The 27874-nt window shown below is 41.7% G+C and overlaps 2 protein-coding genes and 1 non-coding gene across 3 annotated transcripts; 2 read left to right on the top strand and 1 right to left on the bottom strand.

Annotated features, from left to right (window-relative positions):
* The first annotated feature begins 926 nt into the window (after nucleotides 1-926).
* LOC136423055 (serine/threonine-protein kinase TBK1-like) lies at nucleotides 927-27874 on the top strand. Its single transcript, XM_066411055.1, has 21 exons — nucleotides 927-1055; nucleotides 1230-1392; nucleotides 13147-13287; nucleotides 13598-13727; nucleotides 14256-14437; nucleotides 15009-15169; nucleotides 15494-15604; nucleotides 16249-16428; nucleotides 16909-17108; nucleotides 17461-17519; nucleotides 17854-17945; nucleotides 20014-20115; nucleotides 20974-21097; nucleotides 21791-21912; nucleotides 22616-22692; nucleotides 23131-23170; nucleotides 23804-23905; nucleotides 24548-24644; nucleotides 26263-26387; nucleotides 26634-26705; nucleotides 27011-27874. The coding sequence occupies exons 2-21, from the start codon at nucleotides 1294-1296 to the stop codon at nucleotides 27168-27170; spliced, it is 2376 nt and encodes a 791-aa protein (XP_066267152.1). The 5' UTR covers nucleotides 927-1055; nucleotides 1230-1293; the 3' UTR covers nucleotides 27171-27874.
* Nucleotides 3798-9523, bottom strand: LOC136423269 (fibropellin-1-like). The gene is made up of 9 exons (XM_066411390.1): nucleotides 9511-9523; nucleotides 9196-9315; nucleotides 8368-8685; nucleotides 7866-8030; nucleotides 7330-7446; nucleotides 7016-7068; nucleotides 6427-6555; nucleotides 4593-4715; nucleotides 3798-3997 (listed from the first exon to the last, which is right to left on the bottom strand). Exons 1-9 carry the CDS (start codon nucleotides 9521-9523, stop codon nucleotides 3842-3844), a joined length of 1194 nt encoding a protein of 397 aa, XP_066267487.1. The 3' UTR covers nucleotides 3798-3841.
* Nucleotides 18690-18762, top strand: Trnak-cuu (transfer RNA lysine (anticodon CUU)). Its single transcript has one exon. It is a non-coding gene; the product is annotated as a tRNA-Lys (tRNA).

The following is a 27874-nucleotide window of genomic DNA, read 5'->3' as shown; positions in this document are numbered from 1 at the left end:
AGGGCTGCGTACCGAAACCCCTGAACTGGGCTTGTAAAGACGTTTAGGTTCAAGTCCAAGAAAACCTAAACCTCTGGAAACGAGTCCGAAAATTCTAAACCATCTTAAACCTTCCATGGGTCGTGAAATTTGCACTGGAAAAAGAGGAAAACATTACTGTTATTGTATTTATTGCTGAACTTTTGTGTTAACTACTGACTTGTATAATTTTGCATGTATAGTTTTCAAATTGCATGTAAAATTTATGCCAACATTCAATTCTTATGTAACGGAAAGAACTACATGTAGCACACATATTTCATGGACGTATAAGTCCGGACCTGAACCTGAACATGTCGTAGTGGAAACATAGTCGTGGCCATACAAACTGTTATCTGAACATAACTTACATATGCTGGACATTATTCGGGGCACTTAAAACATGTCTCATGGAAATTTGGGGCCGATTGTGATGACTTATATATATGAATAGACCATGATAGAGTCGATTTTGCAGAGGCCCATAATCCGGTTTTACAGTCACCTGGAAATACCCGACTGGGCGTGTTTCCAAGATGAGTCATGTGGTAAAAAAAAACTTGCACAAGTTCAATGCAGTTCGTTCGTGACTCAGCAATGTTAGCCATTTACACTAGTTATACTTGTATGACTGGTAAACCGTGGATGTTAACTTAAGTCAATTCTTTTCAGTCATTTCCTTCAGCATCATACAAAAATAAGGCGGTTCAAACACATTTCTTTGTTTGATTTGTGGCTGAAAAGAAAAGGTACGTATTGATCAAGACCTTCAGTACCGCTACCTGTATTGCAAGTGGGATTCCCGCTTGGGGATTCCCCTTACGCAATTGCCCAAGGCGCATGCGTCAATGCTAAGAGTGTGTTAGTTTTCGTTTCCAGTCGACTAGTCTCACGTACACTTTTGGTGTTGAGTTTCAAACTCAACCGTTACCGAAAAGTTACTTCTGCACTTCATAGAAGGGCAAATCTTTGAAGAAGGGTCATTTTGGCTCATCGTCCAGATTGTGAAAGAGAATTTGCAGTTTGTAACGTTACAGGTGAGATATAACGTATTACCATTACTTATCTTATTTTCGCTTTTGTGAATTACCGCTCTTATCTTACACTTGTCTTAAACAAAGTATACGTAGTTGCAGTGCAAGTACAGTATCTTTACTCGACAACAAACATTCCTAATCTCAAGTAATTCCAAGTTTGTTTCATTTGTATAGTGATATAGGTCACACGGTAAGCTGTTACAGCAAGTCACTTCCGGGTTGAAGTGCGCAGTTTGAAATGGGAGGACAGCTACGGAGTTCCCAGCACTTCGTGTGGAGACTGAGCGATCCCCTTGGTGTTGGAGCCACCTCAACGGTGTATAAGGGCGTAGACAAGGTGCGTGTTCATGTGTTCTTGTACAGAAACTCATAGGGGAGGGGGGTACACACGTTTGCGTTGCACGTGTATACACTACAGTTAGAGCACTACAGGTGCCCACATCTACATGTACAGAAGGACCACATGGCCAATGTCACCATTTTTTGGTGGTCCCTTAGATAATTTTTACCACTGACACAAGCATTAAGAATCCTGTCTATAGTGGCCACCTGTCCACAAAGATCAGATTCTATAGTATTGATCCCTTGAGTGGTCTTTTTGCCAGTGGCCATACGGTGACTCATAGTCACACGCTCGTTGTTTTGCGGCCACTTCACTCCTCCGCTTTGTAAACTACTGTGGGATCCTCAAGATGCATTCCTATCTAGATACTAGAACAAGGTAGAAGAAAAGATACTCCGATGTTTTTTGTCGGATTTTATTTCAATTGTTATACAATTAAGAGCCAAACTCAGTATTCCTGCCGACGTGGCCTTAGGCCACAAACCCGGAAGTAACTGTAGTTTGTGACCGCAGCGGAGCGATACTAGTATTCATAGTACTCCGCATGCAAGTATGAGAACAACCTTTGTCAATCGATCCGCGTCACTGTTGAAGAAAGTAGTGCCTATCAGGTACATTAATACCATGCAAACTTCGTCAATGTTGAAGTGTACTGCATGACAGTCAGTGTGGCTTTACTATTACTTGTCCCAACAAGAAAACACTATCATTTGCCGATATCTAACCAGTTACAATTGGCATGGAAACCATGGGCATGTCACAACGATATTCACACCACAAAAGTGATTTCTTCAACAAGGAAACTGTTAAATGAGCGTACAATCATTGGTCTATTAGTCCCCTCCACTAAAACGGGTATGTCGTATTTATTTATTTTATTCATTCATGAATCTTTAGGGTGGTCTCTTCAGTTAACTATGTAACTGATTTCCAAGGGAGCCCTTACATTATATGACAAATCATAACACATCATGATACAAAAAGATAACTTAGCATAAACTGAATAAGTAATCAATTCACAATCATATAACATAAAACGAGAATGATCAAACAAAGGAATAAATCAAACAGTTCAGAAATATATATATGTATATGTATACTTGCATCAAATATATCATGAAAAACACAAAGTTCTCTAGGATAATGGTCACACAGCTTATGATCATATAAAATGCCTTCCACGGACGGGTCCACCGTCGCAACACGCAGCCACACAGAGATCGAACAGCTTATTATCCAACATGGCCGACTTAACGTTCGAACGCGATTGTGACGTCACGTGAAAAAAAAACACAATCAGGCTGAGGTCACTTCACGGAAAAATAGCGTCATTCAAACCCACGTCACAAACACAAGTAAAAACTGTAACGTTATGATCTTAAACATTTAAGATATTTCATACAAAGAAGAAAGGCTTCGGTTGATCCCGACGGGTTTTATGCATATGAAGAGCCCCAGCTAAACTATCATGACGATAAAGCCCGATGGTAAGCCGACTTTATATACAAGTCCAGAACAGGAAGGCAACGCAGAAACGTAGTGAGCATTTCCGAGGGCAAATCTCAAAGAAAGAGGACTAGGAACGATACAGTCGGAAAGAAAGCTACTACTGGAGCTATAAGGAAGCTCGCGAAGAATAAGACACAGTGGAGAGGGATAAAGAAAGATAAAATCTCCAAGCAGATCTTTCGGTGGCAAGGTAGTATCAAAAGGGCCAACCAGTATCAAAAGCCTCGTTGGCACTGTCGATACTGCCTTGGCCACTGATAGATCTGCTTGGAGATCAAGGAAAGACTGATTGCAGCTGCAGAGTGTCCAGACATCTGCAGCAACGGAACACATTGGACTACTGATCAGGACTCCGTGCTTTCGTAAACAGTTTCATCAGGCTGCTGGTATATCAGTTCAATACAATCTTCTATTCTAATGTACACAGCCTTATTTTTGCTCTCTATAGACGTTTCGACAACCTATCTGCTGCCTTCATCAGTGTAAGATAAACTTGTCCCATCAGTGAAAAGTAAACTTTGTACGAACAGAGGACAAATTCACTTTGAACTCTTAAGACAAGTTTATTTTACGCTGATGAAAGATGTTCTTCGGCTCTTTGCGTCTCGGAAGACGGTCGACAGCTTCGGTCAGTCTCTCGTCTTCAATCAGTTACTCTGTAGTTCTGGCTTGGCAGTGCCTCTCATGGCTCATGATGCCTATTTTTGCAAGGCGAGCTCTACCGCAAACTCTACTCTACGCCTGTAGAGAATGAAAGTAAGGTTGTGTAACTAAGAACTATGTTGAGTTGGAAATGGGACTCCGGTGCTGTCAGTCAGAGCGGCGGACATTAGTAGCCACTGCGGGCCGATGTAGACACGTATGTAGAGAAGAGAAATAATGTTGTGTACCTAAGAATACTATATTGAGCTGGAAAGGGGACTCCGTCGCGGTTCTACCCGCTGACGACGACAGACAGGGCGGCGGCCAGCAGCAGCAGCCACGGCAGGCCGATGTAGTTAGCGCCGCCGGAGTCCGGGAGCGCGATCACGGCGGTACCCGTCAGCAGGCCGCTGTTGCACTGACTGGCTGTGCAGCACTTGTAGCAGACCTGGAATGGAAGTTATGTAAGGTTTGATGAATTTTGAAATGTTCAAGCTTTTGTGAAAACCGCGAAAAGGTCATTGCAGTGTCTATTCCACCGTGAAATTATGACCCAGCGAAAAGACGTTTCCATTATATCGCTACAGAATTGTTTCAACTGCGAACACACGAAAGCTTCCTACCACGAAGTGCAATGAATTTATAATGTCACTTTATGGCCCATCATTTCGTCTTAATCAAGTCTGCAATAGGTATATTTTATGATCATTATGATCAGCTATAAAAGATATATCGCAGTCACAGGCTGAATTGCATACTTGTTTACAGATAATACTCAAAACCAACTGTTGAATTCGTATGCAATAGCTGCAGTTTCAGCATAATCTTGTATATTCCAAGACGGGCTTCTACTTTGGCCAATGGTAGAACGGCTCATTTTTGGTTACGATAAACCCAACACAAGAAGACGAAGACGGGGCTGGAAGATTTTTGGCGACGCCTCAGGGGCGAAGCCCTTAAAGGTGCACATTGCCTACAATCTGTTCGTTACCTATCTGTTACCAATCTTACCCATTGACTGGATTTTGAGACACGGTCGTTACCTTGGTTCCATCGGGATCTTCTTGACAGTTCTCCAGTGCCAAGATGTCGTCACACTCCAAGTTGTTGTACGCGCAGGAACGTTGGTAGGAGACCAGCTGGTCGTCGACAGCCGTTCGGACGACCTAGAGCGCCGGGAAATTAGAAGAGAATACATGTATGCTACTAGAACTGTTGAGCACATGTATGTGTCCTGTAGAATGACAGCCATTCTAAGTCACTGATTACAGATAATGGATGCTATCTGAAACGTCTGGCTTTTATCCAGTTGCTTGTTACGTGCTTGAAATGTGGCTCTCCTCAAACACGGGACCCTGGCTTTACGTACCTAACCGAAGCTTTCTGAGTCAGGTGAGGAAATACATGAAGGTGCAAAGTTCCTTTTCAATGGGATAAAATAGACGAGCCCAGAACCTTTGGATTCTAAGGGCCGGTTTACACGAGGCACTTACAACGAGTGTCCTACGGCACTTGTCGCGCGGTGCGTGTCGCAGGAAAGATTTTTAACCCGTGTAAACAGGCCTCGTGACGCACCTCGGCGTTTTTCTTGTGGCGCCTCCAGGGCTGACGTACGACACATTGCGAGACAGCCTATCCTCGTGTAAAGGGAAAAGTGTCGCAGGCAGCCCATGTCCGCGTCGCAGGAGGTCTGGGGTCATATGCATATTTCAGTCGAACCGCAGAGCTCTATGCGCATCCGTTCTGCGCAGCCTTCTCTAAGACGGCGTTCGCCGGGTCACGGCCAAACCTGGGTTGGACCCTGTTGCATGGGTGTAAACAACTACCTGTGGTGCAAGAAAAAGACCTCAGACCTACATAATGTTTATACTTTTTCATATCTGTAGGACTTGCCCAGTGCAGCTATGTAGATATTTCGTGTATTGCAAAATGACAGCGGCCGCGGTGGCTTTCGAAACATTAGCAATTTTTGGTCAATTTATCTGTGCTCATCTTCTTTACAGTTCACCTAGATCCAACTAGCTAATCACATAGTGCGATAGTCCATTTTTTCACCTTTAAATAGATACCAAAATACCTTGGTTTATTTGAGGAGCAACGGGTTTGCCCCCCAAAAAACTGCGACCACATGCAAATCATGGTGGTGAAATTCGAGCCTGGGCGTATCTACCGATACACACTATCCTGCGTTTTGGTTACATTTTGATACATTTCGCAAGGTGTCATAAAACTTATGTTTTGGTTTTAGAAGCTGCATGAGCACGGCTACCACATGGAATAGAAGAAGCTACATGATAATAGTCAAATACGCACAGACAGATGGTTTTAGTACTAGGTAGCGACTTAGTAAAAATTGTCAAATTTGAAGTCAATAGTTTCGAACTCCAGCGTTCGACCGATGGAACCAAGACGCTGAAGATATGGACTATCATGCTGTGGAAATAGCTAATTGGATCTAGGTGAGCTGTAAAAAAGACGAGCACAAATAAAGTGACCAAAAATTGCTCATGTTTAGAACGCCACAGCGCTCGCTGATATTTTGTAATGCGCAAATAATCTGAATTGCTGTACTGGGCAAATCCCGTAGATTGGAAAAAGTATATACATTATATAGGTCTGAGGTATTTTTGCTGCACGACAGGCTCTTGTTTAGACCCATGCAACGGGGTCAAATCCAGACGCGGCAAATACGCTATCTTAGAGAATAACGCGTTCTAGGGTGACCTGCGGTTCGACTGATTTCTCCTTCAATTTTCCCGTCACCAACATAGGCCAACAACCCTAACCACAAGACCCCCTTACCCCCCCCCCCCCCTCCCGTACGTCTACATACGATTTGGCTTTCTCATCAAGATCTGACGTCAGCACGTTACTTACCCAGCATGCACCGCCGCTACAAGCCTGTGTTGTCTCGGTGTTGTTCCGAAATTCTTCGGACAGCGTTGATTGGTCCACGTCACAGTGGCCGTCACTGACCGAGTCACACACGTAACACTCAATGGGAGCCTACAAATTTACAAAGAAGCCTGTTATATCAAATTCAAGAACAGAACAATTCTATATCGATAGAAAAAACAAAACTTTGTCTTTCTACAGCTCCATAACTCTGTGACACAGTGCTAGTGTCATCAAGACCTGCATACATACCAAACATATCAATACAACCCATCCAGGCCTTCTCGAGTTATGCTATTCACACACACACACACACACACACACACACACACACACACACACACACACACACACACACACACACACACACACACACACACACACACACACACACACAAACACAAACACGCACACACGCACACACGCACACACGCACACACACACGCACACACGCACACACGCATACACGCACACACACACGCACACACGCACACACACAAAAAATATACAAACGCTACTTGAAAACATAACCTTCTTGGCGAAGGTAAATATGAAGTTCTGTTCGCCTTACCGCAGTTGGGTTCACCTCATATTGGAGGAACTGTTCTTTAAAGTAGGGCAACACTGAATGAAAAAGAAAAAGGATGAAACTATACAATGAATTTTCTCAAAATTCGTAAAGGACTCTCGAAAAATGTAAAGCCTCACACTGTTTTTCTCCGTGTACGTCAGTTTTGCGATTCAGCTTCAGACATTGTCTGCCAGCCAGTCTGATAGGACTAGGACTTGTTTACTACGCATGGTACAAATTCAGGTACAGATCTTATGCAAGTTCAGGTAAGCACACTTCAAGTTCAGCTTCAGACGATAAGATGCAGTTCTCACCTCGCTCGCAGTGAGTCCCGGTCGAACCGAAGATGCACTCGCAGGTGTAGGAGTCGACACCGTCCACGCACGTGGCTCCGTTGAAACAAGGGTTTGATGCGCATTCGTCCCGAATATCTATAAACAAATAGAAATAGCTACCACCAAGAACTGTAAGAGCATCCTCAATAGATTGATTTAAATAACGCTCACAGCTAGATGTGCAAAAGTAAGGTGTGACAGGTCGCTCAGTGTAATATAACCAGATACTGCCGCTCCGCGTGTCTGCGAAGCTGGTGTGTTACGCCGAAGGACGGTTATACCGGCCATATATATACAGATACCGTCGTCAAGAAAGTTATGTCTTCGATGACGTCTGTGGGTTCGTTTGAGGACAGCATAACTCGAGAAGTTGTGGATGGATCTTTATGATATTTAGTAAGTTAGTAGGTATCGGCTAAATGTAGGACAAGAATGATTACGGGCCTCCTTGCGGCCTTCTACGGTACTGCAGCATTAAGTTTCTTACTCATATGCTAAAAAACCGAAATACTTACTCTTCTCGCAGTTTGTCCCATTGAATCCCTCCACACACGAGCAGCTGTAGAACGGGTAGCTGACCGTGTAGTCGTCGTGTTGGATGCACGCCCCGCCGTTTTGACAAGGGGACGAGGCACAGGGCGGATCTGCATGTGAATTTGATATGGTTTCGCCGATGAAGGCTAGGCATCCATGTATTAATCATAAGATACAAAATACACTAGTTATTCAAGCAACTGGCGTCGCGGTGGCACAGTGGCAGAGTTTTTGGCCCAGAACCCAGAGGTCATGGGTTGCAGCTGAAATCCGGGGTCCACTGATTTGTCTTATTGACGTTGTGCACTTGGGAAAGACACTTGACACGACTTTCCTCACTTCACCCAGGTGAAAATGAGTACCTAGCTTCAGTTAGGGATTCTGGAATTCTACTATTTATAACCCCTTAGGAAGGCCTGTTGGAGGCTGCACAAACATAGCGAAAACGAATGATGAAAGTAGTAAAAAAAAAATTGCACTCACCATAGCTGCAGAGTATTGCAAGATTCGGTTCCTTCACCCAACCGGCGTCGCTCCAAAGGTAGAACGGCCCGGTCGCCTGATCAGGGTAGGCCCACGAGTACTGCACTGACATGCGCACAGGATAGGAGCCCATGGTCTGTCCGACAACCCAGGACCAATCGTCCGACATGTAGAAGAGCCCAACATCCGCGTCGTACTTCTTGTAGACGTCACGTCCGTCGTACGGGTCAGCTAGGCGGGTGTAGAGGCCGATGACGTCATCGTTACCGGATACGGGAGCGCTCTGGTCCCTCGTGGTGATGAACACCGTTGAGCAGTCTGTGATGGAAAGAAGAAATCAAAGAAGGCCCTTGTAGCATTTCATCATAAATTATGTTAATGAGGCCCTCATTTGCATGATTTATATCTAATAATGTAAATATTTCCTCATCAAATGCAGCAAGAATGAAATTCTCATCACTTATCACCATGGAATTATAGTATTTTCTCGTTAATTATGGAAATAAGCTCTTCATTTGCATGATTGGTATCTATCTATCTATGGCGAAGATAATCCACCAATCCACTGCTCCTGTGTGGCCTTAGCGAAGCCTGCAGGACCGAACTATCATATCTTTGTCTGATCCTTACCTGTTGTCCCTTGAACTCAATGTAAAGCGGCCAGCAGGCGCAAATCGAAAATTTGGAGGTGCGTGATTACTACCTTTTAAAAGTCACTGATAGAAGAATCTTTTAGTAACTTGTCATCACACGTGACTGATGAATCTCTTCAACGATAGCCAATAGGCCAAACAAACAAACAAACAACAAACAAACAAGTAAACGTACCACGTGTTTCACAGTTCTCTCCCGAGTAGCCGAACGGACATTCGCAGGTGTCCGGTGGGCCAAACATTCCAGGAATGCACTCCCCGCCATTTTCACAAAATCCCCACGGGCAACTGTCGTCTGCAGAAAAACAACAATGTTTATATTATCGGAAAAAGAAGTAACCCCAAACAAGATAGAATTTAGTGTTAGTATTTAGACTAGAATAGTCACATTCTATATTGTTACCAATTGTCTGCCCGTCCTTCCTTGCAATTAGCCTACGGGCAAGAACTTGAAATAAACTTATTATCTAAACTTATTATTATTATGTACCAGTGGATGCCATACTTTGTACCTTGTACAATTGTTGTGCAATAAAGTTATTTATATTACTATTCATTAAGCACAGCCATTGGTCAGGAGAAATTGAGTGATGCCATCATGCCTTATAAGCGCCGCGGATGAGTAGCATCTACACAGTTCAGCAATGGAGCCCGAAGGGGACATTTCGTTTGGTGAGGGGGGGGGGGCATAACCACTTGAAACTTTAGGCTTCAATTCAGTACACGGTGATTTCCAAATTACTCATACCGGACCTTTGACTACGCTTGATAAAAAGGAAGCTATTTTCATTGAAAGAGGTAGTAGTTAAAATCCCGTGGACTATGCTAGAATTGCAAGACAACACTGGAGGAAAAACAAACTTTAGAAGATGCGGCAGGGTTTACAAGATCGAGCTATGTAACCCTGTATACGTAAAACCACACGAAAAGGACCTGCATGTTTCTTTCTTCATCCAACGAGTCCGCCCTGCCCGTTTGCAGTCAAAGATTTGCGGCGCTGCGTTCTACCGTGTCACGCAATGCCTGAGCGCAACACTGGCTTTAAAAGACCGAGTCCTGTTTTCTGTTTTCGTTACAACAACGTAAACTTTGGAGCTAGTGGTCCATCTGATGCGAAAACACGCACTGTGATATTACAAATAGCAGTATAGCCATGGTGACAAATCTTTTTTACAAACAAAACAATGTGTCCTTTGTGCTTGGTCATAACAGATTTGCGACAGCAAAATCTGTAATGTCTAACCTTCATCAACGTATCTGTGATGTTTTATTTGTCTTTTTCTTTGCAGACGATCTAGTGAGGAGCGCGTTTACAGACCACGTTCAAGCTTAAGTTTGCGTTCATTATTTCTGGCTTGGCATTTATGCCCCACTGAGGCATATTTCATTCTCTTGTCTCTACAGATAGCTTCTTGCCGGTGGAATTATGTTAGAATATGTTAATTAGCAATAGGCTTCTCGGGTACAGAGAAGAATACCTTGGTTTACTGAGTGATATTGAGTATACTGAAAACACGTACCTCCGGATCCTCCCAATCCACCGAAATAGACCTGTGATGAACCTAGAAATAGTAAGAGAGTAAGAATCACTCCAAATATACAGTTTTATACATCAAATACAACACATAGTATCCCTTGTTCAATCATTTTTGAGAATTTTCTTTTTATAGCGTTCGTTTGTGAACTTTTTGCTAGTTCTATCTGTAATGTGTTAGTACTATTTGATTAATCTGAGTGCGCAGGCCAAAGTGCGCAATTCAGTAATTTGAAGCGCTGCAATGTCCAATCAGTAAACGAATAAATGGATGATATTACAGTTATTATAGATATCATAGTACATACATGTAGCTTGTGAACAGAATATATTGAGTGTTTAGTTTGAGGAGGCCTACAGTTTTTTCACACTTTGATTCCCAGTCAGAGACATTTACAGAAACACATAATGGTTTTCGAAAAAGGAATCCTTGTTTTCGGGATTCCGTTACATTTATACGATTTTTTTGGGGGGGGGGGGGCACTGGATAAACGCCAACTCAGCTTTTAGAGAACTGTAACCGTAAGGGAATTCAATGGGCATTTCACTAAAACAAGATACGCTTTTCCATCAACTCCAACTGGCATTATGCTGACTTAAGAAAGATAGCAAAACACGGACCGTACAGGGCCCGTTCACTCTTGTGTGTATATTCAAGTCCGTTTGCATTGGTTTAGGTCAAGTTTGCTGGGAAGAAGTTGTTTTTTACTTTAACTCACTGTTTCCTGGTTATCCAACCCAAAAAACACTACTTCTCCGGTCGCAACCTTTGCCTAAAATATGTCAATACGGAACTCATCCGGTCTTGATAAACGCACAAGTATGACAACTAACCCCCCCCCCCATGTTCTCAGAACGGTGAATAGATATCAGTCAAAGTCGACATGAACACTCACCGTAGCGAACCAAAGCAGCCAGAACCAAGAGTCGCCACATCATTGATCACTGCACTTCAACCTGGGGCGAAGCTAAGGAGAAAAACCAACAACGCGAAATTAGACACTAGAGTTTTGTACATCTTGCGATCACACTGCGGGAATGGTGGCCGAAGCAACTATATCTGTGGCTATTTTAGACGCATTTTGTAAGTCACATTTTGGCAGAAAGCTGTATCTGTATATCCGGTATACTCGTAACCACCCTTCGGCGTAACACAACAGCTTCTCAGGCACACGGCGCGGCATACGCATCGGCTGGTTATATTACACCAAACGGCCTGTACATGTCACACCTACTTACCTGCAAGCGTTCTTTAAAACTATCTGGCGAAGATGCCCCTACTGTACTTGGTGAAATACTTGCCAAACTCGCCGAGAAATTCGGTGTTGCTGGCCAAGCCACCGGCAGTAGATATCCAGAACGTAATGTGCATACGACACTGGGCGATTAGCCTTGCCAGTGAATTGCTTGTGTCATTCAATAGTCATTGCCAAAGTCAACTCTCTACAACAATATCCGTTTGTTTAACCCTTGACCAGCATGGTACCTCAGTTGGTATCCGTTTTCAAGCATGTCCATGAGTTGGTCCCTTGTGTAGTTACAATAGATTTCATCATGGTATCTGATAGATGTTTGGTCAATCAGGACTCCGTCCGCTGCAAACGATTTCTTTTCAAAAACAATAAAAAAAGGTACTATATGCGAATTATTATCATCATAACACGCCATATCTGATACAGGTACGTTCTAGCAACGTGAAAGGAAGTCAAAACGACGAAGATAAGATTTTTTTTTAAAACGCCGTACTAGCTATAGTGTAGCATGCTTCATCGGGTATTCTGTTGTCTCTTCCATACCGCAACCGTATACACACATGCCTCTGGTCTATGGAGAACGAAACACAACATGATGCATCCATTCGTACCAAGGTAACCGTTTGGACGGTCACGCTGTGTTTTCCGGCTGTTGTCAGTACATGCCTGGACGGAACCTTGGGGCACTTACATTGCAACTTTTGACGTCAAGCGATACAGTGGATTGTTGCAAATGTTCCGCATTTTGGCTACTCTTATGTGTCAAACCAAACGGGACAGGCGACTATTTCTTATTGTTGTTGTTGTCTTTATGCTGCTCCTTTTGGGGTATTTTCTTACTGAATACCAAAAATTATATCATTCATATAATCAATTAAACAAAATAGCAGCTTATTTCGTCTTTATCTACGGCAATTTCTTTCAAGTTTAAATGGTTGATGTGTACTAGGTCTTGCAACCCATTTTTGTTGCAACACAAAGGTAGCAAAAGCGTCCGATTTTTGCGCATTTGATTGCGTGTAATTTCGTATTCTTATGTGGTCGCTTTCGTCTTATGACCTATCTTTTCATACTTATTGAAGTATGTATATCAAATAAAACATTTCCACATTAAACGCTAGACAGGTACTTGAACATGATAATCTTTCCTAATGACAGAACAGCAACCATGGAAATAATGAACATTAACGTTACGCACACAGGAACTAGAGCAGTGCATATTGTCATCGGTAGGTGACGCTTTGCCATTTGTAAGACGCATAACTTATGCCTTTATTTCCCTATCTCACAACACAAAGCAAAATTGACTTACGTTTCCCCTTTTTTCTATCATTACTAGGCTTCAGGGCGACCATGTGCAGTCAAATGTTTCAACAGTATCAGCTACAACAGGCCATTAGAAGTACAACAGAGGGAATTCGAAGTCCTCAAAAAGCTAAAGCACAGAAACATCGTACAACTCCTCGCAATAGAGGAAGAGGTAAAATTGATTCTTTTATTGGCGACGCCTCAGGGGCAAGGCTCGTATAGTATATTATAGTATAGTATAACATAGTATAATATAGTATAGTATAGTATAGTATAGTATCTGTATTCGTATTTCATCATCGTCATCATGTCGGGCGGGTTTAACATTTGAAATTGTATTGCTGATTTCTGTGATTTCAAAGTCGCGTCTTTTGAAAATCATGAATGTTTTCAAATGGATGGGCTGTGTGAATTAGCTACCATACAGACTGTTGACTGTCTGCCAAATGCCGATAAAGGTCTTTTGTCTTTGACTTTGAAAGAGTTCATCCCGAGTAAGAGTGATTGTGACGGAGCTCTGTGGAGGGGGAAGTCTCTACACACTTCTGTCTGAACCGGAAAACTCCAGGGGGCTACCAGAACCTGACTTTCTGACATTTCTCTTCGATGTTTGTAAGTATGACTGAACGTAACCCATTTATTGGCTTCATCTATTTGGTGTGTCAGAAAGGTTAACTTTCGGAAAGAAAAAAGTATGATAAAAGAAGTGGTTCGACTCTCCGCCATTCTTGAAGAAGACGAATAAAAGTCGATATACCGGTTGAATGCTCAGTTGAAGCGCAGTCTTCTTCCAAACACAACGAATGATGCACATGCCCTGGATATGCACTTTTACGACTTCCCTTAATCAACTCAGGTGTAAAATGGGTACCTGACTACGGTTGGGTAGGTAAAGGGCGGTGGAAAGGAAAGCGATGGGCAACGCTTTCCAATACCGTGCCCTAGACAAGGTATTGGAACTATGTAAGAGCCCTGGTCTCACTTTGGTGAATATCAAGTCCTTACGACTTTCTTATCAAAATTAAACAAGACTCTAGGATGCGCAGAAGTGTGTAACACTACTTCTATGTTCTTTAATAGACAATGGAACCTGTACTGTATTTTTCAAATGGTAATTTGACCTACTATTCCCACCACTAGCGGATGCAATGAAGTACCTCCGTGCGAACGGCTTCGTCCACCGCGATCTGAAGCCCGGTAACATCCTGAAGACAGTGGACGAGGCAGGCAGAACGGTCTTCAAACTTACCGACTTCGGCGCAGCGAGGCCACTACAGGACGACGAAATGTTCAGGACGCTATGTGGAACGGAGGAGTTTCTGGTTTGTGTTTCTGCAAATCTTGTGCTTTTATCGAGGTCAAATTCTACCATTGTGTGATCAGGTTCACTATACTATAATGCTTTTGGTTTGATTACGACTCCAGGAAAAGTAGTGAAGTATCATGTACTGTCACTAATGGAGATATTTCAAATAAACAAACAAATAGACAAACGAATACACAACCGCTGACCTGTCATGTTTTGGCAGCCTGTGCTACATGTACCTTCCTCAGGGCAACACTTCAACTTCCCACTGCTAGGTGGCGCTGCAGTGAGATTAATGCGATCCCAACAACTTGACTAAGTTTCATCCTCTGGATCTTATCATGTTTTTTATCAATCACGAGAAGGTACAAAACACAGTGGTAATGAATTCTAGCCAGCTCATGACGGTTCATGACTGGAGTAGCTTTTCTTACCCATACAACCTCCCTATCCCAACGTGTGCGTCTATTTACCTCCGCCAAGAAGGTTAGTTTTTTGTTTGTTTATGTGCTGTCATTTCAGGAGTCAGCTGTATACCTCGTTCAGCCCAACACTCATATTACTCCTGTATTCTCTGTTCTCTGCAGCATCCGGAGATATTTGCCCGTGCAGTCCTGCAGAAGAACAAGGGGCAGTCCTTCCGAGCCACGGCCGACCTGTGGAGCATCGGCGTCACCATCTACCAGGTGGCGACAGGACGGCTGCCGTTCCAACCGTACGGGGGCCCTCGGAGGGACCGGGAAACTATGTAAGGGACATCTAAAGATAATCCAATCTCTAAAACTGTTCAAGATTTTAGCGAAGTTTCAGGAGCCAACTTAATACAATATTTTTTTAATTACTTCTGGACGTTTCGACTGATCTACCAAGCAGTAGGAGGTATATCTAGTCATTATTGCCTTCACGAATGTAAAAGAAGGACTACCAAATTGAAGATTACTTAGTACTTCCTGACGTTTACAGGCATACAGGCATACTACTTGTAAGGAACCCATTTTTACTTATTTGTTTACTTATTTATTTATCGTGAAGTCCAAAAGCATCAACAATACATTCCTTCTACATACGTCAGGTTTAAGATTGCTACGAAGAAAGGAAAAGGAGTAATTTCCGGAGTACAGGTGGAGAAGAATGGACACATCATTTGGAGCAGGGAACTTCCGAACACATGTGAACTCTCAGGGTGAGTAGGCATCGAGATCGGTTTTGTATTTAAATTTTTACCTTTGCCAAAAAGGTTATGTTTTTGGTGCCGCTTGTGTGTGACTGTGTCTATCCAACACAAGAGAATGAATCACCGAATCTTCGGCCTTGTTCATCGGCCTTCATCAAAAAGTTGACCCACTTTCCTGACGCGCACTGATCTTCGGGATGTGTGACGTCAGAAGTGGGTCAAAGGTGCCAGGCCGAAGTCTATACCTGCCGCCGTCCCGCTTTAGTTGTAGACCACATATTGAATTCAACAAAATAGATTTCTAAACTCATCAATATGGTGGCGCGATCCATACCGGAATGATGAAAGAATCACCGTTTACGGAAATCTACAAATTTTTAACAAGGAGATAGCTTCAGAGTACATGATTGTAAAGTCCTCCAACATAGAATAAAAACGTTTTATCAAAGATCACTGATGAAGTGAGATAAAACAATCTTAATCTCTTGTCTACACACAGGTCGTTGAGAGCACTCCTCACACCTATTCTGGTCAGACTTCTTGAGAGTGACCCGTCCAGAGAGTGGACGTACGATGGGTACTTCTCTCAAACATAGATTACAGATGTTCATAGAATGTCACTAAAACAATCTTAATGTCGTGTCTACACACAGGTCGTTGAAAGCACTCCTCACGCCTATACTGGTCAGACTTCTCGAGAGTGACCCGTCCAGAGAGTGGACTTACGATGGATACTTCTCGGCTGTTGAGGACATCCGGACCAGCAAGGTGGTGGACGTCTTCATGTTCCGGACAGGGCGGGTGGAGAGACTCTTCATGAACGGAGAGAGCACGTGAGTACATGTTAGTTGATTTTGTTTGTATTGCACACCCTTTAAACCGCCTCAAGGCATAACAAGGGACCTTCATTTAACGTCCCATCAGTGAGACGTCACTAACCGAAGCTAGGTACTCATTTTCACCTGAGTAAATCAAAAAAGTGTTTTCCAACATATATAACCAAGTCATAGATAAATAAAGTTGCTTTCCTAAGAGCACAACGTCGGGCATGTCAGGGGATTCGAACCTAGGATCGATGAGTTCTGGCCAAATGTCTTACCATTACACCACGCGACGCCATGTACAAACCATCTAACGGTTCTAAGTGAGTATGTGCAGCGTGATGCATTGTGGTCCAGGTCAAAGCTTCAAAGTTTAAATAAAAAAAGATAAGATCCTTTGGCCAGTAAATAATTCCTTTCTCTGCGTCTTGCAACGACAGAAGGGCAAGCAAAGAAACCAAATGACCGCAATATTGTCCTGCTGTTCCTTAGGTTAGCAGAGTTCCAAGAAGAAGTAGCGTCTAAGACGGACGTGAGAGCCTCGGAGCAACAGTACTACTTAAAGGGGAGACCCTTCAACCCGGATCAACTGCAAACTTTGTCATCATGGACACAAATAGACGTCAAGGAGCCTCTGGTTTTGGTTACATCTATGGACGACGACTCCAGGGCCCGTACCGTTCCAAGTGCCGGTAAGTTTAGGAACAGTACACCGTATATGTCTTACTTACGGTCTTATATCTTCCCCAGGTACGCCTAAGGGCCTGTCAGTCGAGAGTATCGTTTTTCGGTCTTGCAATTGAAAGACCCTATCCTTCTGATTTGTCTAGTTTGCCCATTCTATACTTCGCAAGTGTCTCTCGTATGCTAGCTGCCTATTTTCTTCCCAGTTCGCCTTCTGGTAGACGTTTAATTTGCCCTTTGGCTATTGTACATTAAAGCAATTTGGTTATTCAGTTTTCTTCCATCTTTTCTTCTGACAGTACATCATATAAGAATCTCCCATAACATTTATAAGACTTCCAATGTGTATTTTTGTTGTAGGAGAAATTCCGGAATTTCCCTACAGACCATCGCTTCAAGAAGATGCAGAAATTGCAAAGGTAAAAACGATATGCTGCATGAATAGAGGCATCCCTCTTTTCTGAATATTCATTCATCATTATAATCATTTTCGACGTCAAGATTTAAAGGTAACTGAACTAAAAATTCTAAGCTACTCAACATATCCAGGTAGGGCATATGTAATAACTCCAGCTTTTAAAATCACAATATATTTTGAAAATACAAAGGAAAACTCCGTATCAATGATCTTCCTTTGGATAGTCTACTTCCAGATAAATTGATTTCTGTTAATGACATGTTAAAAATGTAGTGAATTCATGTCAGACTGTGCAATGAAATATCATGTAGAAAATGTATTTTTTTTCTCTAAAGGAAATCATGTTCGTCGTTCACAAAGTGAGAAGGGCAGCCTGTCAGCTGAGGGATGTTGCAACTTTTCGCTGGGCGGCGGTCGAGTGCGTCGTGTGAGTCTATACTACATACTGTAATTCTTGTTTCTTTCACTGTAACTTATTTTCACGGCACCTTTGTACCGTGAACATATGATCACCGTGATAAATCCTGTTGTTATTAATTATGATTCCTTCACACATCCGTTCTGTAAATCACTTGCCGCCACCGAGAAGTTAAAGCTTAATGAAAATGTCTTCATTTTCCTACGCCGTGAAATTTTGCTACCGTAAAGATAAAGTCAATTACAGTATTGAAATTGGAAAAAATACCCACTGAAACAACGATCATATAGATATTGTACTTTGAATATTATAGAGGACGAATTCCATGTTATGATAGAATCTAGATTATATAGCAAAGAGAGAAATACATTGTATAGGCTAGTATAAACCATATTTACCTATTCTGTCCACTTGTAGAAAAACTAGAATTCCTAACGCAACTAGACAAACCTCCCATACCAATATCTGTTATTGCATTTCTACTTTAACTAAAAAGCGAGGAGAAATTGAATTCACATTAATGTTAGCTGGTGTGTTTGGGATTCATCAGCTTTGAACATATTTGTTTTGACCCTGTGTGTACTTAGTCCTGACTGCGTTTATGACAACTGCAAATGGAGGTTTTCATCAAACCACCGAAAGTATATCTGTAACTTTTCTCTTGGAAAGTTACTTCCTTGGAAAGAAAATTTCCTCTTGGAAAGTTACCAAGTTTTTGTTTGGAATTATGTATCTTGGTTAACTTGCAAGTCAGCCCGGCTAGCTCAGTCGGTAGAGCATGGGACTCTTAATCCCAGGGTCGTGGGTTCGAGCCCCACGTTGGGCGATTTTCTTTTTAGTGACGTCGATTGGATCGAGAGGTCCCGGATTCGATTCCTGGCATTTCTTCCCTCAGCTTGCGTTTTACAATGAAACATTTTCACTCACTTTTCATATCAAGGAAGCGGGTCCTGACCACCACTTTGGTGGTTTGGGAGAAGGGAGCAGTTATTTACATTTTCATGCCCGTAGTTCAAGCGTACAAGGCGTTCTAAAATTCCATTCGCAAGTTTTTATGTATTCTTCCGGCATTCTATCCTCCAAGCTATCCACTCTAAATAGAGGTTAATTTGTGCGCTTCATACGGTCACTTGATGTCCGTAAACGCTTTGGCTACGATTCAATGAAACGCACATAGCTCCATCCCCCTACACGTTGGTGTCACGCCAAAACACTCTACTCCATTGTAAAGGCACTTAGCACGACTTTCCTCACCCCTCCCACGTGTAAATGGTTACCTGATTTTGGCTGGGGAGACAAATCGTGGTGAAAGGAGAGAGATGGGCTCTACCTTCCAATGACGTGCCCTAGACACAGTGGATTGATAATCCACTGCCCTTAAGCCCCCGTCACAAATAAGAAATTCAGCTCGGCCGACGTGTTGGCGAGCTTCAAATGTGCATTTTCGGCCGAAGTACGGCCGACGTCCTGTCGATTACGCGGGCTTCGGGCGATTTTTAGAAATCAAAGTTGATCCAAATATTGGTCTTTTACCAGGTTAGTCGATTCTGACCTCTTCCATGTCCAAGAGATGGTACCATCTCATGGGGGATTTGTAGTTTTTAGTGTTCGACGGACGTCACCCGAGATTTTTATTGGAAAAGACGGTCGACGCTCGGGCGATTTTGACATTTGGCGAGCTTCGGGCGATCTACAAAGTCGGCCGACGCTCGCAGGAATTGTGACGCCGGCTTTACGGCATTGGCCTCAAAAGGGACCTCTACCTTTACTCAAGGAAGTCATAACCGCCTTGCTTTACTTATAAGGTTTTGCCTGTAGTGATGGAACTCTTTTTAAGTATTTGTATACTGATTGCTTCGAGCATACACTAGTTCCTTCGAGCATACATTACTTCTTATACAATTTGTTATAGCCTTCATGTCAATCATGACTTTCAGACACTTCTAGATCAAATCAAATAGCGAATAGACTCAGTAGAACCCTGTGGAGGTGGGACTAGCACCATTTGTAGACTGATGGAATTTTATTTGTACTTGTCACGAACTGTTAACCAACACATTACCTGTTGTGCTTCCAGACATTCGCTACGTGGTGACTTCGAAAGCCTCATGGGTCACGTGAACGGGCTGCGCTTCCTGAAGTCTGCCCTAGACGCCGCGTCCCAGACTGTCTATCAGCTGTAAGACATTTTAACATCCATATATCTTCCTGGGTATTAATGTTCTTTATGCAACAGCAACTTCCTGCTAATTTTTTCAATTCAATTCAATTCAAAGTTTATTGCACAACAACTGTAACAGGTACAATGTTTGGCAAGTTCGTAGGTAGTACCAAATATCAAGACAGAATAACAATGTCTTTGCTTATAACAATGCTAATGAATTCTACAAAACTTAAGTCTTAACACTTCGGTATCCAATAAGAGTTATACAGAATACATATATGAATCATATTACATGATACACAGGAAACATCAATTGCTTGCGTCAGAGATTAATCTATTTCTTTTGAGAAAACAGGTAGATACGTAGTGGCCTATGTACAAGGAAATTGCGTCAGGACATGACATAAGTAAATTGAACGTTTCTGAGGTTGTCTTAGATAGTAAAGTTATATTTGAATTGCGGGTGATAACATTCATAAGTTTTGAAAGCCCTTCTGATGATCAGGGCAATGATCATGTATTTTTTACATGGATGAAGGTTAGAAATCCAGGTAATAAGATTCGCAAGGTAAAAGTTACTCAAGCAACTGGATAGATTTTGAAACTGTTAGACGATTCACGGTTAGATGTCACAGGTAGCATTCGCTGTCTTTTGTCAGTGACGCTGAGCAAGATGCCACAATTTAACCCCCCAAAAATATGAATTGATATGAGAAAGAGGTAAAGACAAATTGTGAAGACATATTTCATCGACTATTTAGTTAGCAAAGTTGATTGGTGCCGACCGTACCATCCTTGTTCGCCCTTGTAAAACGTTTGCAGGCTCTTATGTTGACCATTGCCTTACATTCTGTACATTATTACAAAACATAGGCAAGAGGTATGCGGTAGCAGTCCTCCAAGTGATCATGGAAACAGCAACGAGGTGTCTCAGAGATCCCCAGAGGGTCATCCCGACACATCGCCAACCATCCACACCAGTACTCAGCTTGCAGAGGTAGGGCGTTGTTTCATCCCATCTAGATCCTATCCCAGATGGGTCTCAGTTACATGTACTAGTAACCCGAATTGGGTCCTTCCGGTGCCGTCAATCATGGTGATTGACAGGAATACAAGCGGTAATTTTCCGTACTGAGGTTTGCATATTTGGTTCGATTTGTTTAAGTTAACTTGGAATAGAATAAAGACGTATCAAAAACAGGTAGTTTTACCAGCGACAGGGACTCGGAGGCTACCTGGGATAACGACCTGTTTGACTTTGGGACTACCCTTTTCACCCTATGTATTACGGATGTACTCGTTTTAGCCTGTATTGCTCAGTGAGTAGAATTCTAAAATTTGTCTTGTATCCATTTTGTAGTTTGTGGCTGACCTTGCGAAAAAGTCACTGTACTTTTTGTTGCGTCCATTAAGCTTCTTCTTAAAAATTTTGAGGCAAGACATGCATGAAAGACGACCACAGAATTCGTATAAGTATGGCACCAACGCATTTACAGCTAGGAAAGGAGCTTGGCGACTTGATTGCTTGTATGAAATGTGACATCAACACATTTATAGCTATAGAGAAAAAAGGAGTTTGGCGACCTGCATGACCTGTGTGTATAAAGTACGGCATAAACACATTTACAGCTAGAAAAGAAGTTTGGAGACTTTACTGCATGTATAAAATATGACATGAACACATTTACAGCTAGAAAAGGAGTATGGCGACTTGGTTAGCATAATGCTGCTGCTTGAAGGCCGTCTTGAAGGTGACGAAGCTTTCAGACTTCCTCTCTCCAGCACCGAGACGCTGTCTGAACTGCAGACGACGTGAGTTGCATTTCACTAAGTAGTTATAAGTCTTTCAAGAAGTAGTCAACATCCGCTGCATTAAGGACTGTAGCCAGCAGTCGATGAATCCGGTGCTGATTAAATCCTTTTCAGACCCGGCCGACCGGATATGATTTTTTTCAACTACAGTCGTCTGATAGAAGCTGGGTTCTAATTGCTTTAAAATTGCTTTTAACTTCTGGAGGTATTTCTAGAAGCAGCCAACATCCGCTGTATCAAGGAATACTCTGAATAACAGATGAATCCAGGGCTTTTGAGCCTCTTTGCAGACTCGACTGAATATCTTTTTTTTCCACCACACGCAGTTTTATGATGACTATAGGGTTCTGGTTGCTTTAAAAAATTGATTTTTAACACATAGAGCTAACACAATAAGTATTTCTAGAAGCAGCCAGTATCCGCTGTTTTAAGGAATGCAGTGAATAACATGAAAAGGCGCTTTTTAGGGTGCTTTGTAGACCCGACCAAGTATAATTTTTTACTAACAGGCCCAGGCCTTCTTGTGATTAGTAAGTTGTGTGAATCACGGGTATGGTTTTATACAAATATATGCATAGCTTTGCGCATTGACAATTTAGATGCTGCTATTACGCTACTACTCACAACAAACAACTGCCTCTTTTTTAAAAAAGTCTCATCCAGTGACATTGATTGCTCCATTCATATTCCTGTTGAAAACCAGCTTGTCTAGGATACGTCACATCGAAGAGGAAATATCTAAAATTCATCAGGAATTCCAACGCCAAAGGAAAGAAGCCAGTAAGTAGTCCATGTATCATTTACAAGTAGTGAAAATGAGCTCAGATCATCTTGAATAAGCCGTCTCACAGTTCCGAGTGCGCATGTGCAGTCACGGTGCATTATGGTATATGGTAAAAGTCTATGGTCCCTCTTTTGTAAACTGCTCTTCATCGAAACCTGTTCCAACATTTCCGAGTGGATGTTTGTTTACTCCTGAGGTGCCTTAACCTCTGACCTTACCCACAATCCCCTGCGTTGCTGAAATTGTAGGATGGCCCATAGATATAGCAGTGTTCATGCTCAAAGTGCTAACCGGACGGATCGACCAAACCTGGTCTAAGGGATGTAATACACTAAGAAATAAAATATAAATATCACCGAGACGCCACACAATGAAGTTGCATATAAACGTGCATGCACACAACCCTAACTTCACATCTCATTTTCTATTTCCAGGACTGGCCTTTCATGATGACAAAATCCATAGTTTGGCAAGGTAGGAAATCTTTAGGTATTCAGAAGTTGTCATCTACTAAGTACATATGTATCTCAATATTGTGCATGCATCACTAGACCCCCCACGACATCTACATGCACGATGTATTTTTCGTGTCTTGCCTGAGAAACTGTGTGGGTGAGTGTGTGGGTGTTACTGTCATTCAAAGGCACAATATACTGGTTATCTAAAAGAAGCACTCACTGCAGGAGTGGAATGACTCTTTGTCATGTTCTTGTTACACTAGCCGTGCCAGGCTATGCGAATGTGGGCGTTGATGTAAAAGTTGTTTGTCCATGTTCTGTGGAGACCGTTTCAAGGATTCCATTGCATTGCATAGTTACATAGGCCGAACTGGTCACAGTACGCATTGGCGTCGTCTTCAAAATAATCTAATTTGCCCCATGAGCTACTCATAGTACTAGTATACCCTACGCCTTCCAACATGCAATGGGATCCATGGAGAATTTTATATGTTTTAGTCTGCTTCGTAGTTCAACCGATTGATTTTTTTAATGTCTTATTCAGTACCAATCAATATTCAAGTAATAAATCAATAAGTTCAATGGATGCGTTTAGGTTAGTTACATCTATAGCGTCTTAATTTGTGCTTTTGTATGTTCGTTTCGACAGGGAAAGACTTCGCGTGGAGGGCGAGAAAGCCCGCTCTGTTTACCTGAAGGAATGTTCGTCAATATTCCAGCTGGCGTGGACGAAAACATCCACCATCATGAAGTAAGAAACATCACACTGCCTAATATTTCTCTATTTTTTTATTTGGGTTCTTCACAAAGTGAAAGGGAGGGTAAAATAGGTGCCTAAGCACCTTAACAAGTTGTCCTCCCATACACTTAAACATCGACGTCAACTGTTACGATATATAAACTTAGCATACAAATGTACAAAACATTGTATAACATGTCACACACATCACACACTGTATACATCATGTATATTATTGGCATGATAAGCAGTAAACTAGCCGTCAGTTGCTGTGTTGCAAAGGTTCGAGCCCCGTTTGGGCATGTCTGTTTGGGGTTCGTTTGTCCTTTCGGATGGGGACGTAAAGCCGGCGGCCCAGCGTATGAGAACGTTTCAGGGGTAAGCATTAGTCGTCAAACATCCGCATGTAAAAGAACCCAACGCACTTATCTAGAAGGGGTGACCCGGTGTGTTTGGCTGAAAAACGCGAGGCGTTGCGAAGCCGCATTGCACTGCCAGCTATCAAAAAAAGCGTTAGGCTTCGCTTAACTCTGACGAAGACCCTGGTCCTTTACACTACAGTATTGATATCAAAGGAGCAGAATAGGAAACATCGACTGCTTTGCTCTTGAAGTTTTTAAGCAATGTTATTAAATTCATCTTCAATTTCTGCAGGAGGTGTGTAGAGTACCAAGGCGAGATCAAAGAGACACTTCGACTGGTTGAAGTCTGGATCAGTCAGGCAACCTCATGTCTGGAGGAGCTAAACAAGGTATGTATACACGTTACACTTCAATATGTTGGTCTATCCCATATGATTGTATGTAAACAAAGTCATTTGTACGCACTTATTTGTTTGTTTGTATGCATGTGTGTATGTACAGATGTAGTAGACCTTACAAAAGTTGCTGTACTTTTGTTGTGTCAACAAAGATTGTCATTATTGTATATATATATATCGCTGTATACACTGATCAGAAAGTCATTAACGGTATAGGCTGTCCTATTAGGACAGGTAAAAGGCATTTGATTCATTGCTAATGCGGCTCCAATAGTTAGACTAGGAAACATAGAATTGAGAGGTCACTGGTTCGATTCCTTGGATTCCTGCAAATCCTGGGAAATACACTTACCTCACTCCGACCAGGTGTAAATAGGTACCTGACTTTGGTAGGGGAGGTAACAGGCTGTGTAAAGAGTTTTGTTTGGAAGGTAAAAGGTTGGGGAGGTAAATGAATTCCAAGTATTCCTAGGAAAGGCACTTTTCTCACTCCACCCAAATTTGGTACCTGACTTTCGGTAGGGAGGTAAAGGGTGGTGGAAGGAGAGGAATGGGCTGCGCTTTCTACATGTGATACCATGACCAAGACACTGTGTATTAACAAGACCTTAATCCATTTCTAAAGGCAGCTTTTATCCATCGTTAACAAAGAAATTATTGACCTTCTTAACCTGTTTGTCTTTTGTATGAGAAATTGGTATGCTACCTTTGTCATTATGCATTTGGGCCAACAAGATGATAAGATTTTCTATAGCTGGGCCCCCGGAAAAAGATTTTCAAGAATGACGTTAGAAGAATTTCCATGTAACTTTTGCCCTGTCCTCTTATTGTTCCAGTTTTGATTTTATCACAAAATTAATTAACTAAGGGTCCCAGAAGACATGTAGGCACGCACATATCTCCCTCTGGGTGACCAAGGGATTGTATACAAGTTTCCAAATGTATAATAGTCAATCAGCCTGCAGAAATGTGTATTGAAAAGTGAAAGGATTGTAAGTGCTGAACATCAAAGAGGCATAAAGTGATTTCTATGAGATAGGGGATGGCAAAGAGGTAGCATTGTGCTTAATTTCTTTGCCCTAGTTTGTGACAATTGGCAGTCTATCTCTGAGGAAAACATTTGGTTGTGGCAATTCAATATGGCCATGCATGGCCACGCACAGCTGCCTCTTTTTGATAAAGTTTTCATTCCTTTGCTTCTTAGATAATCTTTTTTTCTTTCTATGGCAAACAATTTTCAAATCCTATTTCATGTCCAAACATTTCCGACAGATGTTTTAAACGCTTTCGTGATAAGACTTTCTCAACATCACCCTACAGTTTACAATTGTTTGACACATCACGGAGGTAAAAGCTCTCTTCATTTCATAGTTTCTTATATTAGTTCTTATTATTGGTTTTGCTTTCTTTGCACTGCCAGTAGCTACTTGAAAAAGCATCATGCTTCACCTCAATTGAGGATGACTGCTTTACTTTTTCTTTATTTTACAGTTTGTCTTGTACCCAATGACTTCAGTGAGTCGCCACCTTGTGTTGTAAATGGACGTTACAATAAAAACATTACTTCGTTGGATAAAATCGTAACTTATCTGTTTTATCATACATTCAGCAAGCCAATGTCTGTGCCAGCCTAGGAAAGTCAGAAAGTAAAACGTCAACATGCTCCGTTGAAGAGGAGGAAGATGAAAAACAGAGGAAGAAACATTTGGCAGATAAGAAAGCTCTACAACAAAGGTGAGGTTTTTTAAACATTCAAGTCTATCATCTACATGCTTTTCATAAAGTTGTGCATAAAGCATCATCTCTTCGTTTTTCGATTATTTTACCACCAAAATCAAGTTGATACAATTATCCTCATTATGCTGATGTCATGATTATATAGACATTTGTTGTGGAGAAGGAAAATATCTAAGACATGTTTGATGAACAGCCCTTCAAGGCAATATCATGATGTTTTGCTTAAAAACGTTGTTACAACAGGATGCAAGAGTTAGCGAGAAGCCAGAAGGAAATACAACAGGAAGCGGAAATCAGCAAATCTCTTCTGGAAAGGTAAGAAAGAGTAGAGATAATTGCCTTTTGTCTAGATATATCGCAACACGAAATGAGCTTTTAAGAAATGATGGAAGTCATTGAAAATGTACGTAGCCCTCTGTATTACTTTAGAATGTTGCAAAAGACAAGTAGCAATCTTTTCAGCCAAGGGTTGTTGAACTATGTATTCAGGGAACACCTTTCCCAACTGTTTTCGTCGTGGTTACGCTCTACTTTGCAACGGGGCATCAAAGAGGCATGATTTTGAGGGATGGGCATCTGAATAGGCTGAAATTTTTTAATTCTTACCTTCTTTTTTTTAGCCTGACAATCATCATCGGCGGTAACGATAACCAACTGAGCTCCAGTCTGAACCTGGAGGACAACCAGGAACAACCGAACATTTCGTACCCGCCATCTTGGACAAGTTCTAAAAGTTCAGGTTCAATGTCAAAGGGCAGCTTTGACCCTGATACTTCGTAGAGGCACCAGTCTTCTACTATATACACACATAATTTGTGATTTTATATAATCAGTTACCTTTTATTCATGTAAATATCATAATCTAATGAAAACGTGTCTCTATCGTGAAGAGAAACGAAAAATTTGGTTTCTATTGATTTTCATCGAATCTTATTGTAATGTAAACCATTCACTTTTTAATCACAATGGCTGCCATTAATGATTGTACTGTCACTTGAAGCTGCATTGTTGTCAATAGGCCATTCATTTATAAATCTATATCAACTACTGTATATGATGGCGAAGAGATAAACGTTATGTGATTGTCTTTATATCCAATTCTATAAAATAAAAAGTAAAATTTCATTCATTTATTCTTTATTTCGGGTATATAATTGTATATGATTCAACTATCTGTACATAAACCCGTGTAAATATGTCCAAAAATACAAACGTGTACATGTATCTTTTGATGAATCCTTGAACTAATTGATTTAATGTTTGTCTAGTCAAATATAGATCTTTGTTCAAACCTTCAACCTTAATGCTTACAATATTTTTATCATAGGAACATATGCGATATATACAGTCCAATGCCACCATATTCAACTGTGAAATATATACAAACATTTGAGAATATAAATATCGTTAACAAAGTTTTTAACTTTTGCATCGTCTTACTTCTTTGATAAAACTGAACTAAAGGTAACTCGATATCATTAAGA

Source organism: Branchiostoma lanceolatum, chromosome 17, assembly GCF_035083965.1.
Source record: "Branchiostoma lanceolatum isolate klBraLanc5 chromosome 17, klBraLanc5.hap2, whole genome shotgun sequence".
NCBI lineage: Eukaryota > Metazoa > Chordata > Leptocardii > Amphioxiformes > Branchiostomatidae > Branchiostoma > Branchiostoma lanceolatum.
Note: the sequence above shows the minus strand (reverse complement) of the source record. Positions and strands in the feature narration are given on the sequence as shown.

Excerpts from the sequence above, each read along its gene's own strand:
- LOC136423269 (XM_066411390.1), bottom strand. Across the intron at positions 6,556-7,015 it reads ATGAGGTGAACCCAACTGCG|GCTCCCATTGAGTGTTACGT; the intron begins GTAAGGCGAACA and ends GTAAATTTGTAG. Across the intron at positions 3,998-4,592 it reads AAGATCCCGATGGAACCAAG|GTCTGCTACAAGTGCTGCAC; the intron begins GTAACGACCGTG and ends CTTCCATTCCAG.
- LOC136423055 (XM_066411055.1), top strand. The coding sequence starts at position 1,294 with ATGGGAGGACAGCTACGGAGTTCCCAGCACTTCGTGTGGAGACTGAGC. Across the intron at positions 14,438-15,008 it reads GTGGAACGGAGGAGTTTCTG|CATCCGGAGATATTTGCCCG; the intron begins GTTTGTGTTTCT and ends TGTTCTCTGCAG. Across the intron at positions 20,116-20,973 it reads TCCCAGACTGTCTATCAGCT|GCAAGAGGTATGCGGTAGCA; the intron begins GTAAGACATTTT and ends TACAAAACATAG.